This window comes from Phocoena sinus, chromosome 14, assembly GCF_008692025.1.
Source record: "Phocoena sinus isolate mPhoSin1 chromosome 14, mPhoSin1.pri, whole genome shotgun sequence".
Taxonomy (NCBI): Eukaryota; Metazoa; Chordata; class Mammalia; order Artiodactyla; family Phocoenidae; genus Phocoena; species Phocoena sinus.
Genome location: NC_045776.1, coordinates 52,211,160 through 52,226,086, shown reverse-complemented (window position 1 = coordinate 52,226,086; position 14,927 = coordinate 52,211,160). Strand labels below are relative to the sequence as shown.

Below are 14,927 nucleotides of genomic sequence, written 5' to 3'. Positions count from 1 at the left end.
GTATAAGTTACTACTTGCTTCTGTATTTCTCCCCACAAGATGGTAAAATCTACAGTTTTTAAGAAAAAAAGAGCGTATTATTTTTCATGTTTCTAGTGACTGGGCATTCAAAATATATTTCAAGAATAAATGGTCTCATGCAGTGAGTTTATCATTTTCTCATACATATTGTCCCCATAACTCTAAATGGGGAAAGGTTAGAGGGAAGAAGTTACTTTTGCTGTCTCAAGAACTTTTCACAAGTTTTGGCTCATCACAGGCTTTTGGCCTAACACAATTTTTACAGATTTGTACTACTCTTTTGCATTTATCCCTGGATATGTACTCACACTTGACAGAGTCATTCATATCCTTTCCAATCTGAGCTGAGAACTGCCTGTGCAATAACCTTGGTTTCTGTGGTTGCAGCCTTCTTATATTTAGCCCTTTTTGAAATTTCATCCTTCACTTGGAATCACTATTAATAGGATTTATCTTTTCAATAAATTTGATTAAATTTCCTAAGCTTGGAGCACACGCCTAACTGTGCCCAGAATTTCTTTCCCTCATTAATAGAAAGTCTTAGGCAGTGGTTCTCAACTGAGGGCAATTTAGACCCCCAGGGGACATTTGGCAAAGTCTTGAGACATTTTTGGTTGTCATAACTGGGGGAGGGGGCAGAGCTGGCATCTAGAACGCAGAGGCCAGGGATGCTGCTAAACATCCTACAACACAAAGGACAGCCCCCCACATCAAAGAGTTATCTGACTCAAAAATGCCAACAGTGCTACTGCTGAGAAACCTTGATCTAAAGTGAAATGAATGCTTTGTCTCAAGGTCTCTGTCACATCCTAAATGCTAATCAATTTAGCATTTCTGGTCACAAACTGAGAACAGCAATTATTACTCTCATTACTTCCTCAATAATAAATCATTGGCAAAGCAAATTAAAATTTTATCAACAGTTCTCTATGCTTCTATATAAACGGAGAGCTGATACATTAGCAATAGCTATTATGCTACTAATTTTGTAATTTGCATTAGGAAAGCTATAGTATGCTACCAAGAAATACCGTTTTTTTTTTAATTTTTTAACCACTTTTTAAAATCGGAATATAGTTAATTTACAATGTGTTAGTTTCAGATGTACAGCAAAGTGGTTTAGTTATACATATATATATTCTTTTTCAGGTTCTTTTCCATTATACTTTATTAGAAGATATTGAACATAGCTCCCTGTTATACAGTAGATCCTTGTTGTTTATCCATTTTATATATAGTAGTATGTATATGTTAATCCCAAACTCCTAATCTATCTCTCCCCACCCCACCTCCACTATCCACTTTGGTAATCATAAGTTTGTTTTCTATGTCTGTGAGTCTATTTCTGTTTTGTAAATAAGTTCATTTGTATCTTTTTAGATTCCACATGTAAGTGATATCATATGAAATTTGTCCTCTGATTTACTTCACTTAATATGATAATCTCTAGGTCCATCCATGTTGCTGCAAAAGGCATTATTTCATTCTTTTTTATGGCTGAGTAATATTCCATTGTATGTATATACCACATCTTTATCCATTTATCTGTCGATGGACATTTAGGTTGCTTCCATGTCTTGGCTATTGTATGTAAATAGTGCTGCTATGTACACTGGGGTGCATGTATCTTTTTCTAATTACAGTCTTCTCTGGATATATGCCCAGGAGTAGGACTGCAGGATCATATGGTAACTCTATTTTTAGTGTTTTAAGGAACCTCCATACTGTTCTTCATAGTGGTTGCACCAACTTATATTCCCACCAACAGTGTACACCCTCTTCAGCATGTATTGTTTGTAGACTTTTTGATGATAGACATCATAGATAGACCAGTGTGAGGGGATACCTCTTTGTAGTTTTGATTTTCATTCCTCTAATAATTAGCAATATTGAGTATCTTTTCATGTGCTCTTTGGCTCTCTGTATGTCTTCTTTGGAGAAGTATCTATTTAGATCTTCTGCCCATTTATTGATTGGGTTGTTTGTTTTTTGATATTAAGTTGTATGAGCTGTTTGTATATTTTGGAAGTTAATCCCTTGTCAGTAGCATCGTTTGCAAATATTTTCTCTCAGTTCGTAGGTTTTTTTGCATTTTGTTTATGGTTTCCTTTGCTGTGCAAACGCTTTTAAGTTTAATTAGGTCCCATTTGTTCATTTTTGTTTTTATTTCCATTGATCTAGGAGGAGAAAAATAAAAAAAATAGGGCTGCGATTTACGTCAAAGAATGTTCTACCTATGTTTTCCTCTTAGAGTTTTATAGTATCTGGTCTTACATTCAGGTATTTAATCCATTTTGAGTTTATTTCTGTATACAGTGTTAGAGAATGTTCTGCTGTCCAGTTTTCCCAGCACCGCTTATTGCAGAGACTGTCTTTTCTCCATTGTATATTCTTGCCTCCTCTGTTGCAGACTAACTGACCATAAGTGTGTGGGTTTATTTCTGGGCTTTCTATACTGTTCCATTGATCTATGTCTGTTTTTGTGCCGGTACCATACTATTTTGATTAGTATAGCTTTGTAGTAGAGTCTGAAGTCAGAGAGCCTGATTCCTCCAGCTCCGTTCTTCTTTGTTTTGGCTATTCAGGTCTTTTGTGTTTCCATACAAGTTTAAATATTTTTTGTTCCAGTTCTGTGAAAAATGCCATTGGTAATTCGATAGGGATTGTACTAAATCTATAGACTGCCTTGGGTAGTACACTCATTTTAACAATATTGATTTCTTCCAATCCAAGAACATGGTATATTTTTCCATCTGTTTGTGTGCTCTTCAATTTCTTTCATCAGTGTCTTATAGTTTTCAGAGTACAGGTCCTTTGCCTCCTTAGGTAGGCTTATTCATAATTATTTTATTCTTTTCCATGCAATGGTAAATGGGAGTGTTTCCTTAATTTCTCTTTCTGATATTTCACTAATGTTAGTGAATAGAAATACAACAGATTTCTGTATATTAATTTTGTATCCAGCAACTTTAGTGAATTCATTGATGAACTCTAGTAGTTTTCTGATAGCGCCTTTAGGAGTTTATATGCACAGCAACATGTCATTTACAAACAGTGACAGTTTTACTTCGTTTTTCCAATTTGGATTCCTTTTATCTCTTTTTCTTCTCTGAATGCTGTTGCTAGGACTTCCAAAACTATGTTGGACAGAAATGGAGAGAGTGGGCATCCTTGTCTTGCTCCTGGTCTTAGAAGAAATGCTTTCAGCTTTTCACCATTGAGTACAATGTTAGCCGTGGATCTATCACATATGGCCTTTATCATGTTGAGGTACGTTCCTTCTATGCCCTCTTTCGAAGAGTTTTTATTATAAGTAGATGTTGAATTTTACCAAAAGCTTTTTCTGCATTTGTTGAGATGAACACCTGGTTTTTATCCTTCAATTTGTTAATGTGGTGAATTACACTGATTTGCAGATATCGAAAAATCCTTGCATCCCTAGCATAAATCCCACTTGATCACAGTATATGATCCTTTTACTGTATTATTGGAGTCGGTTTGCTAGTACTTTGTTGAGCATTTTTACGTCTATGTTCATCAGTGATATTGGTCTGTAATTTTCGTTTCTGTGGTATCTTTCTCTGGTTTTGGTTTCAGGCTGATGGTAGCCTCATAGAATGAGTTCAGAAGTGTTTCTTCCTCTGCAATTTTCTGGAATAGTTTCCGAAGGACAGGTGTTAACTCTTTTCTAAATGTTTGGTAAAATTTACCTGTGAAGCCATCTGGTTATGGACTTTTGTTTGTTGGGAGTTGTTAAATTACTGATTAAATTTCAGTACTGCTAAGTGGTCTGCTCATATTTTCTATTTCTTCCTGGTTCAGTCTTGGGAGATTGTACCTTTCTAAGAATTTGTCCATTTCTTCTAGGTTGTCCATTTTGTTGGTGTATAGTTGCCCATAGTAGTCTCTTATGAGTCTTTGTACTTCTGTGGTATCGGTTGTAACTTCTTTTTCATTTCTGATTTTATTGATTTGGGCCCTCTCCCTTTTTTTCTTAATGAGTCTGGCTAAAGGTTTATCAACTTTGTTTATCTTTTCAAAGAACCAGCTTTTAGTTTCACTGACCTTTTCTACTGCTTTTGTCTCTATTTCATTTATTTTTGCTCTGACCTTTATGTTTTTCATTCTACTAACTTTGAGTTTTGTTTATTCTTCTTTCTCTAGTTGCTTTAGGCATAAGGTTAGGTTGTTTATTTGAGATATTTCTTGTTTCCTGAGATAAGCCTGTATAGCTATAAACTTCCCTTGCTGGGTTTATTTTTTGAATCCAAACAAATGCTCTCTACCACATTTTTCCTTTCAGGTTCATGGATTTTTTTCATACATACAATGATCTCCATTACCTTCTTTTAGACTGGTAGTATCTGTTTAATAAGTATGCTTTCGTATTAACGTTAATTATGAATCTTGTACCCCCAAATCGCAGTGAAATTCACAATATACAGTCAAAAATCACCATTTCCACATCCCCCTCCTCCTCCTTCCAGTGTGTACCTGCCCCACAACATGTTTCTTCCCACCAAGACAGTTTGATTTTATCTGGATACCTTTCTAACCCTTACTTTAAAAGTTCACCTTAAAATCTTTATCAGTTCTGTGAGGCTGATAAACATTTTCTTTGTAGTCCTTACTATTTAGGTATCATAGACCAGAGTGCAGAAAAGCAAATCTTTGTATTTAACTAGTTATTCAGTCAAAGAGTCACAGATTCTCTTCTCCCTTTCAGTGTCCATACATGCTTCAACACAAAAAGATGAAAATACAGCTTGTAATATAATTAGGCCTGAAGTTTAAAATATTTCAGGCTGCTATACCTTAAAGCTGGTATACTTTAGTGAGACTTGAGCTGAATTACTAAAGAAAAAGATTTTATTCCATGTTCCAGGTGTTATTCTTAGATCACTACATCTGATACCTGTCAGCAAAAAGCAATGCAAAGCAACATTTACCTTCAGAAAAATAATTTTGATGTCCCCACTAATGAAAGCTATAAAAATCCATATAAATGAATTTCAGCAACATGCAGAATACTATCCTATGAAAATCTATTATTCTGTGTGAAATATTACATAAATACAACTTTAGGAGTTGAAGGAGAATGTTATAATGTCACGTAAGTGGGAACCATACAGTATGTACCCTTTTGTGCTGGGCCTTTTTTTTTGGCGGGGGGGGGTGGGGGCGGTGCCTGGCTTTTTTCACTTACCACAGTGCTTTTGAGATTTATCAATGTTGTTGCACCTATCAGTAATTTACTCCTTTTTACTGTTGAGTATTCCATTATGTGGTGTACCACAATTTATTTACCCATTTATCAGCTGATGTGCATCTGGGTTGCTTCCAGTTTACAGCAATTGTAAATACAGGCTCCTTAAACATTCTCACATAGGTCTCACATAGATATATACTTTCATTTATCTTACATAAATACCCAGGAGTGGGATCCTTAGGTCACGTGATAAATGCATGTATAACTTTATAAGAAAAATGCCAAACTGTTTTCCAAAGCAGCTCACCGTTTTACAAACCAACCACCAATGTGTCAGAGTTCAGCTGTCCCACATTTTCACATATACTTGATATTGTCAGTTTTTTAAATTTTAGTTATTCTAATAAATGTGTACTGATTCATTGTGGCCATAATTTGTAACTTCCTGATGACTAACCATGTTGAACAGCTTTTCATGTGTGTCTTTTTTTGAGAAATGTCTATTCAGATCCTTTGCCTATTTTTAAATTGGATTGTCTTTTTATTATTGAGTTGTAAGACTTTAGATATCAATCATTTATCAAGTACAGTAAGTCCCCTACATATGAACGAGTTCCATTCCGAGAGTGCGTTCGTAAATCCAATTTGTTCGTAAGTCCAGCAAAGTTAGCCTAGGTACCTAACTAACACAACAGGCTATATAGTACTGTACTGTAATAGGTTTTTAATACTTTTCACACAAATAATACATAAAAAACAAATAAACACAGAAAATAAAGAAAACATTTTTAATCTTACAGTACAGTACCTTGAAAAGTACACAGTACCAGCTACATCACCACTGCTTCTACGTTTGCTTCTGGACATCCTGGGTTTGAAATAAAGATACTGTACTACTGTACTCTATACAGTACTGTAAAGTACACAAAGCACAACCATTTGTAGAGGATGCACGCAAGTGACAATGTACACCAGACCTCTGAACTAACTTACGTGATTGGACATGTGAACACATGTCACACGTTTCAAAGTTTGCAACTTGAAGGTTCATATGTAAGGGACTTATTGTATAAGATTTGTTAATATTTTCTTCCGTTCTGTGAGTCATCTTTTCACTGTCTTTTTAAAAAAAATATTTATTTATTTATTTTTGGCTGCATTGGTTGTTCGCTGCTGCACGCGGGCTTCCTCTAGTTGCAGCGAGCAGGGGCTACTCTTCGTTGCGGTACACAGGCTTCTCATTGCAGTGGCTTCTCTTATTACGGAGCACAGGCTTCAGTAGTTGTGGCACACGGGCTTCAGTAGTTGTGGCTCACAGGCTCTACAGCGCAGGCTCAATAGTTGTGGCGCACAGGCTTAGGTGCTCTTAGGCATGTGGGATCTTCCCAGACCAGGGTGCGAACCCATGTCCCCCACACTGGCAGGCAGATTCTTAACCACTGCGCCACCAGGGAAGTCCCTCTTTCAACTGTCTTGATAGTGTCTTTTGAAGCACAAAAGTTTTTAATTTTGATGATGCCCAACTTATTTATTTTTCTTTTCCTTCTTACACTTTAGGTTTATACCTAAGAAACACTTGTCTAATCCACGGTCATGAAGATTTACGCCTATGTTTTTTTTCTAAGAGTTTTACAATTTTATATTCTGAATTAATTTTGTATGTGGTGTGAAACAGAAGTCCAACTTCATTCTTTTGCATATGGCTATCCAGTTGTCTGAGCAATGTTCGTTGAAAAGATTATTTTTTCCCCTTTCACTTGTTTTGCAACCATATTCTCCCAGTCAGTGGTTTACCTGTTCATTTTCTTAGCAGTATCACCTGAAGAGAAAAAGTTTTGAATTTTGATAAAATCTAATCTATCTTAAAAAAAAAAAAACGGTTTGTGCCATTTGCGTCTCATCTAAGAAATTCTTGCCTAACCAAAATCACAAATATTTTCTATGTCTTATTCTAGAACTATTACTAGTTTTAGCTCTCACATTTAGGTCTATGATCCATTTTAAGTTGATTTTTGTATATACTGCAAAGTAAGGCTTGGGTACTGAATTACCTTGTCAACTTTGTTGAAAATCTACTGACTGCATATATAAGGATCTATTTCTGTTCCATTTATCTCTATGTTTATTCTTTCATTTCATTATACTGCCTTGATCTTAAAATCCAATAGTGTTAGTCCTCCAACTTGGTTCTTACTTTCCAAGATTGTTTTGGCTATTCCAGACCCTTCACATTGCCTTATGAATTTTAGAATTAATGGTTACTTTATACAAAAAAGACTGCTTAGGTTCTGAGAAGACATGGACTCCATAGATAAATTAATTTGGGGATTCCTGACATTTTAATACTGAATTATCTAATCCATCAACATTGAATATCTGTCTTTTTTTAAAGGTCTTCTTTCATTTCTCTCAGTATATTAAATCGTTTTCAGTATACAGGCTTACACATTTTGTCAAATCTATCCCTAAATTTTTCATGCTTTTGCTTCTACTGTAAGTGGTGCTATATTTGCTATAATGTCAATTTAAAATTGCTTACTGCTAAACTGTTTTTTGTATGTTAATCTTCTAGCTTGCGACCTCACTGATAAGTTCTTGACACTTTTTCTGTAGAATTTTGAAGATTTTCTATACAGAAAAATACAGTGTCTGAATAATTTTAAATTGTTCCTTTTTAATCTATATGATTTTTCTTTATTTTGCACCTTACTGCACTGTCTAAAACTTCCAGGACAACACTGAATGAAGTAGTGGGAGAAGACATAGTTGCCTTCTCCCAGTCTTAGGGGAAAAGCATTTAGTCATACACAGTTAAATACAATCTGAACTATAGGTTTTTTGTGGATTCTCTTTATCAGGGTATGAAAGTTTCCTCCAGTTCCTAGTTTGCTGAGAGATATCTGTAAACCAAGAATGGATACTGGTTTTTTTTCAAATGCTTTTTCTGCATCTACTAAGATGATATTATGGATTTTCTTTTTTAATATGTTAATATGATAGATTACACTAATTGATTTTTGAACCTTAAACTAACTTTGCAATCCTGGTATAAACCCTACTTGGTCAAAATTTTTACCTAATGCTAGATATGATTTGCTAAAACTTTTAGTATTATTCTCTGTACTTTTCTTCAATCTGAAAACTAGACTAAACTGCACAGGTTTATCCGTTTAAAAGTTTTCTTTAGCTTTATACTTGCATTTCATTTTACTTATTTCTACTGTGGCTACTGATGTTTCTATTTACAAAATACAATATAAAGGCAAACTTAGTATTATGAAAGCAGCAATGTTGCATAGCAAAAACAGTAACAGATTTTTAAAAGCATGTGTTCCAATTCTTGCTACCCTACTTCACAAAATTACACACCCCAACTTTGTACTAACAAGGATTCATCCTTTTGCCTCCCACCAAATAAGAAGGGGTAAAGTTTCTCCATCTTTTTAGTTCTTCTGCTGTACTGTTAAGTAGGAAGGTGAAGCAAATTAAACAGCAATAAAATTTTCCTGCAACTTCAGTAAGATGTGAGAAATTAAAAAAAACTTTTTAGAAGTTTGCAATTCAGAATCTGGCACTATATTCCAAAATAAAATTAAGGCTGAAAAAATAATTTTATAAAGAAGAGAAAAACAGAAACCAAAAAAATTGATAAGTAAAATTCTGAGCCAAGATTTCAAAGTGTAGAAACGATAAAAGAAATTAAATCTAAAGTTAAAAAGATTTGACTATTTAGAAAAATAAAACTTTTCTAACAAAACATATGTAACCAAAATTGAAAGATAACACTAAAATCAACCCAACCTAAAATGTATCGATATGTATGGTTTAGGAACAGATAAAAAAAATGGAGTGGGGAGGATTTTATAAACCAAAATCTTATTATCAATTATTTAAGATGAAAAGATTGAAACTACCTTAATAAGTTCTCTAATCAAATTTTAAATATCTAACATCAAAATCCAAAAAAGAGTTTTTATAAAAGAACATCTGTAAAACTTAAATATAAGCCAGATTTCACGGAGAAAATTCTCATATCTCAGTGGTAGGAGGGCTTTTCATATGTAATTGATTCTCACCTGCAGGTACTGAAACATAATAGCTAATTCATTTATAAAAGAAAAATAGAGGATAAATATAATATTATTGAAATTCAATGTGCATGTATGTATATGCTTATTTTAACATATTTATTTTAGCCATTTACTTTTTATTCCCTTGTCTGCAAAATATTTTAGATTCTCCTGATAAGCTCCCAAACTGACAAGGTTTCTTTCCCATTTCCTACTCCTTTGATGTAGGTACTATTGATGAAATAACCAGAGTAGATAGAAAGAAAAAAAGGGGCGGGGGGCTTGAATTATCTAAGTCAATATTTCATTATATATAATCTGCCATTAACCTCCACAAAAAATTACTTACATCTGCTTAAAAAGTTGTCAATATTTTTGTTTTTTCTTAAGGCAGGAAAATCCAAATCATATACCAAAGCATCCAATCCATCCTAAACAAATAAACAAACAAACAAAGTTAGTTTTTTGGTTCACACTATGAGCACTTTCCTTTTTTATGAGTAAAGAATAAAATATATGCTTCAACATTTAATTTGCCTTACTCTCATACAACTTGCATTCATTTAACACCTTCTACAAGGTTACCTGAGTACTGGGAAGAGAAAATTTGGTTTTATTTCATACAGAGTTTTCACCTTCTAACTCTCCCAGGCAGAGGAGCAGCAAAATCACCGCAAATTGGCTACAAGTGACCTCAACTCGTGCCCTTTTCCCCCCATATAAGGGAAGGAAATTTTACTTTTCACTTTCCCTTAACTACTGCATTTATTTATTTCACAGACACTCATAAAAAACAAATGGCCCATATTTTTGACTACAAATATTTTATAAGGTAGTATCAAATATTAGTTCCTAAAATGTGAAGTTTAGTATAAAATAAATTCTGCACTTAGATACATTTTTATGGTATGTTTTTTATAAATATATTGGGTTTTCATAACAGTGCTATTTCTTTCTTTGAAGCACTTTCTAAAGCAACTATTAGTAAAGGACAAATACGGGCTTTTACTTTTACAGGGATATTTAAATATTATCTAAGCAAGTGCAGGGCTATGTGAAGGTGTACCAATCAGTGTTGAAATGGGAATGCATCTATACAGATTATACCTTGTCATGTGGTAGGAGCAGAGGAAACATTCAGATAATCCCAAGTAATCTTCATTTTATTTAACTGGGGAAATTTAGTTTGCTACAATATAAAAACAGAAGCAGCAAAGGAAAACACACCTTCTGGAGACCATGTACAGTCATGTTCATAAGAGGTTGAAGGAGAAATCAAAGCCAGGGGATATATACTTTGTATTAAGCCAAAGGTGTGAGTAACTCAGCTATTTTAGAGTACTTAAAATATTTCCCTAGGAAACCAAAAAGCCCAGTCAAATCTTATAGGTTTTAAAATATATCATTGCTTGGGCTGGAAACTGACCATGGAGAAGATGACTAGTAATACCAATGTTGTTGACTGCCTGAAGAGACCAACCCACCCTATCACTGGCTTTTCAGAATTCAGAGGTTTGTACAGATCTGAAGAAAAAGTTCCTCCACTAGAGAAAGTTCATCTATCCTTGAGATACATTTCTTAGAGTCTTATAAATCATTTGAATATTTCTGTTAATTATTTTTACAATAAAGAGACAAGAACCTTTACCTGGTCTATTCTAAACTGAAAGCCAATCAATAAATATATGAACTCACTATTTTCTAGGAAAAGGTAAATTAAATATATATATACACACCCATTTGACTAGGTTTTAACTTCTTTGAGGCAGAAACCACAGTTAAATCTCATTTTCTCCCACAGCACCTAGCAAAATGTCCTGAACAAGTGTGCATAAAATGTACATTAAACCAATGATTCTATGGTTTATGCTCCACAGCAAAGGCAATTATATTACTCAAGAAATAATACTGTTCTTAGATTAGATACTAAGTTTCACTGCATCGTGTCACTCCAAAAAATTATACCGATTATAGAGTAGTACAAATAATATTAGCTACACAATTTTAGGCTGAATTTTGATAAAGTCATCTGGGAAATGCAAGTAGGCATAATGCAATAAAATCAACATATTATTATATCTTATAATAACTATTATTTTAAGAGCTCTCAGTACACATCTACTTCTAAAGACACTTCCCAGTTTTAAAAGGTTCAGAACACCTAAATTTGTAACAGCTTATACTGTTTTCTAGTTATCAAATAAAACATTAAAAAGTGAGGGAAAGGGCTTCCCTGGTGGCGCAGTGGTTGGGAGTCCGCCTGCCGATGCAGGGGACATGGGTTCGTGCCCCGGTCCGGGAGGATCCCACGTGCCATGGAGCGGCTGGGCCCGTGAACCATGGCCGCTGGGCCTGCGCATCAGGAGCCTGTGCTCCACAATGGGAGAGGCCACAACAGTGAGAGGCCCGCGCACCGGAAAAAAAAAAAAAGTGAGGAAAATGTGTATTAAATTTTACTTACAACACGCTCTCTTCAGTAAATATACCGAAAACAACTGCCTCCAATTTTATTCCAAATAAGTTTTTTTTTAATTACTAACTGTTAGAAAAGAACCTCAAAAAATAACGTGTTTAACCACCTCATTTCATAGCTAAGGCAAATAACAATCAGAAATATTAACTGACTTGTCCAATGCCACACAGCTAGTTAGTAAGCTGTGTTATAATCAAAATATGAACTCTTAGTCTAGTCGTTATAGAAATAACATGACCATGATAAAAACATGATTTAAAAATCCTGAATCTCTTTAAAATGAAGTTAGGAATTGAGAATAAACATGTATATTTAAATCCAAGATGTACTGTTCAAAAATTAATAGAAAATCACAAGTCATTCTTCTAATTAAAACTAGAAAGTACACTGGTTAGGACTCAAACCTAGTGTTCTGGCTCAAAATACTACGTTTTCCCTAATACACCACTATTACCTCTTCTGCATGACCCTCCCTAAACTACCTATTAAATCTAACAGTTCTCCTGTATTAGAGTTATTTTTTACTTTAATCTTCACAGCTAATTTCAGACGCTGTGAGTAAGCTAAGCCCCAGAACTGAGCAACACGTTTTACTCACAGCATGGCAGGCACTGTTGACTCTCCTACCCCAACAATTATTTCCCCCTTCTACTTTCCTCATTCAACTTTGATTTTGTTTGGGCTATCCACCCTCCTCCATGAGACTACAAGCATCCAAGAAGGGAGAGACCTTCCCCAACTCCAGGAGGTCACTTCTAATTAGTCTAATCTAAGCTAAACATGGAGGCCTATTACTCTTGCCAGTGTTCAGCTTAAGTACAGGAACATGGTAATAATCTGACACATGTAACATGAGGGAAAAACCTATAGAAAGGTTTCTGGGGAAAGTTTCTTCTCTCTTGAAAGAGATACACGTCAGACATAGTCTCTCCTTTCATGAGAAACTGCTATATCTGTATGTGACACCTTAAACAACAGCAGCCACCTTGGGGCCTCAAGGGAGGTTGGCAGGAGAAAAAGCCAAACACAAGTAGGATGACAGAGACAAAAGATGGAAAGAACCTGGGTCTCTGATGATGTTTGTTGAACCACTGAATTAATCTACTCTGGAACCTATTCTTCCCATGCTTTCTCGAGATAATACTTTTTCCTTATGGCTTAACTCAATTTACATTGGATCTTCTATTTCTTGTGACTAAAAGCATCCTGAAATACACAGTAAGAGTTCATTAAATGCCACTGAATCGATGTAGGAGCTATAGGATTTATTGCACTGAGAGGATCATCCATTCAAATAGTGAGATCAGGGGCAAGACGGGGCTGACAAAAAGCGTCACTCTTTGGTAAATGTTGTTTGTATAACTGCATGGCACTATGGGAGAAGAATGATTTTTGATTCATACTAATAATTAAGTGAATTCCAGATGGGTCAAAAGAATTCAACCATGAAAAAATAAAACATTTTAAATTAAAAAAATAAACATAGTATATTTACATATTACTGTTGGAAGGACAAGTCACATAACCTTCCTGAGCCTCTGTTTTCTCTTTTGTAAAATGGGAATAACTAACTACAACTCAGAAAGGATTTGTGAGAGTTAAATGAGTGAAGTGTATGAAGTGTTTGACCATTAAACAGTCCCACTTCCCACTCTTTCCTTTATTTCTCTAGATGACATTTGAAAGTTCTACAAGTTAGTCTCACTACTGATAGAAATGACATAAAGAGAAAACAGATATTTTAATCATGTGGTCATAAAACCTTAAGAGTAAATCGCAGGTCATGATGTTAAACTGTTCCCAATGTAGTAATCCCATATATAACTAAAATTTTTTTTGTTTTTTACATAAGGCATCTGACTTTTGCTTGACCAAGAATTCAATCATGCATTTGTTAACGGAAAACTACCTGCCTCCGCTAACTGTTTATGGTCACTAGGTGTCTGGACCTATCACCATACACTTTAATTTTACAGACGTAGGAGACGGTATATGGCTTTTCAGAAACACTCATAAGTAAAAATTATATGCCTCTTATCAGAGAAATAAAATGGGGAAGAAGGTATTCTTCTAGCATAATCTAAGGCATATACCAACAGAGGCTAAGGGGAGTCAAAACACTGGGGTTGGGGGGAGGGATACAGGCTTCCACTTTTAATGAAGTAGAGAAGCTACACAAGGTAAGAAATGTCCATATCCAACCACAAAGTGGGCCAAGGAATCCTGACTTAGTCTATTCAACACTCTGAAGTTCTCTAAAATAATGGAGAATAAGACTTCCCACTTCCTAAAGTCCATATTCTAGAATGAGAATTCAGGACCTTAATAGAAATTAACATTCTTCCAAGTGCAAAAACAATTCACAAGGAATGGCAGTCAAAGCACATAGTCCCACTGCTCCTTCACTCAATTTTAAGATTTATGCAGGAAGGAAAGCTACCCTCTACTTTCACATGTCCATCATATAGCTTAATCATCAGTATAAGAATTACAGAGGAGAAAACGTAGGAGAGGAGTCAATCAATGTCAAAGAATTACAATAATTAAATTCTTTGCTACTTATATTTGAAAAATGATAGTAGGCCAGTTATAGCAGTGTATTTTGAAAGAAGCTAGTCACACTAGAGAAGTATTTTCACATAAACACACAAAGGCAGGCATAATTAATGACAAGTATAACATTTTACAAGAATCTCTAAAGAATGGACATTTCACATTTCTTAAGAAGTGCTGGTATTAGGAGGGGGAAAAGCACCAGTTGTGTTATCTCACAACAGAGTTTAAGCAAAGGAGAAACAGAAGAAAATTATTCAACTGAACACCTCTGCAAACTTTAGTCTCTGGATAGTTTTAAATTACAAAAGTAAGATTCCTGTGTAAAATATCATTTAGGATTAGATCCATTAGTAATAATACATTTGTTATAAGATATGAGACTATAATGGCACTAAGAAAGGAAAATATATTATGTATTAAAAGCATCAATTTGTTTTTTGAATTTGTAAAATTTCAAAATCAAAATTGTTACTTATTTCTAAATAAGAAATATTTTTTGACACACTGAAAAAAAAAAATCCATTAAAACTATGGCAGTAAAACCAGGGCTTCTGGGACTTCGCTGGTGGTCCAGCAGTTAAGAATCCGCCTTCCAATG

The 14,927-nt window shown here is 34.6% G+C and overlaps 1 protein-coding gene across 2 annotated transcripts in view; it reads right to left on the bottom strand.

The window, feature by feature from the left end:
* Window positions 1-14,927, bottom strand: part of ROCK1 (Rho associated coiled-coil containing protein kinase 1) — a 146,776-nt gene that overhangs the window by 100,332 nt on the left and 31,517 nt on the right. For both annotated transcript variants that reach the window (XM_032654443.1, XM_032654444.1), the window contains exon 2: window positions 9,650-9,731. In XM_032654443.1, the coding sequence (XP_032510334.1) occupies window positions 9,650-9,731 (82 nt within the window). The remainder of the gene's footprint in view (window positions 1-9,649; window positions 9,732-14,927) is intronic.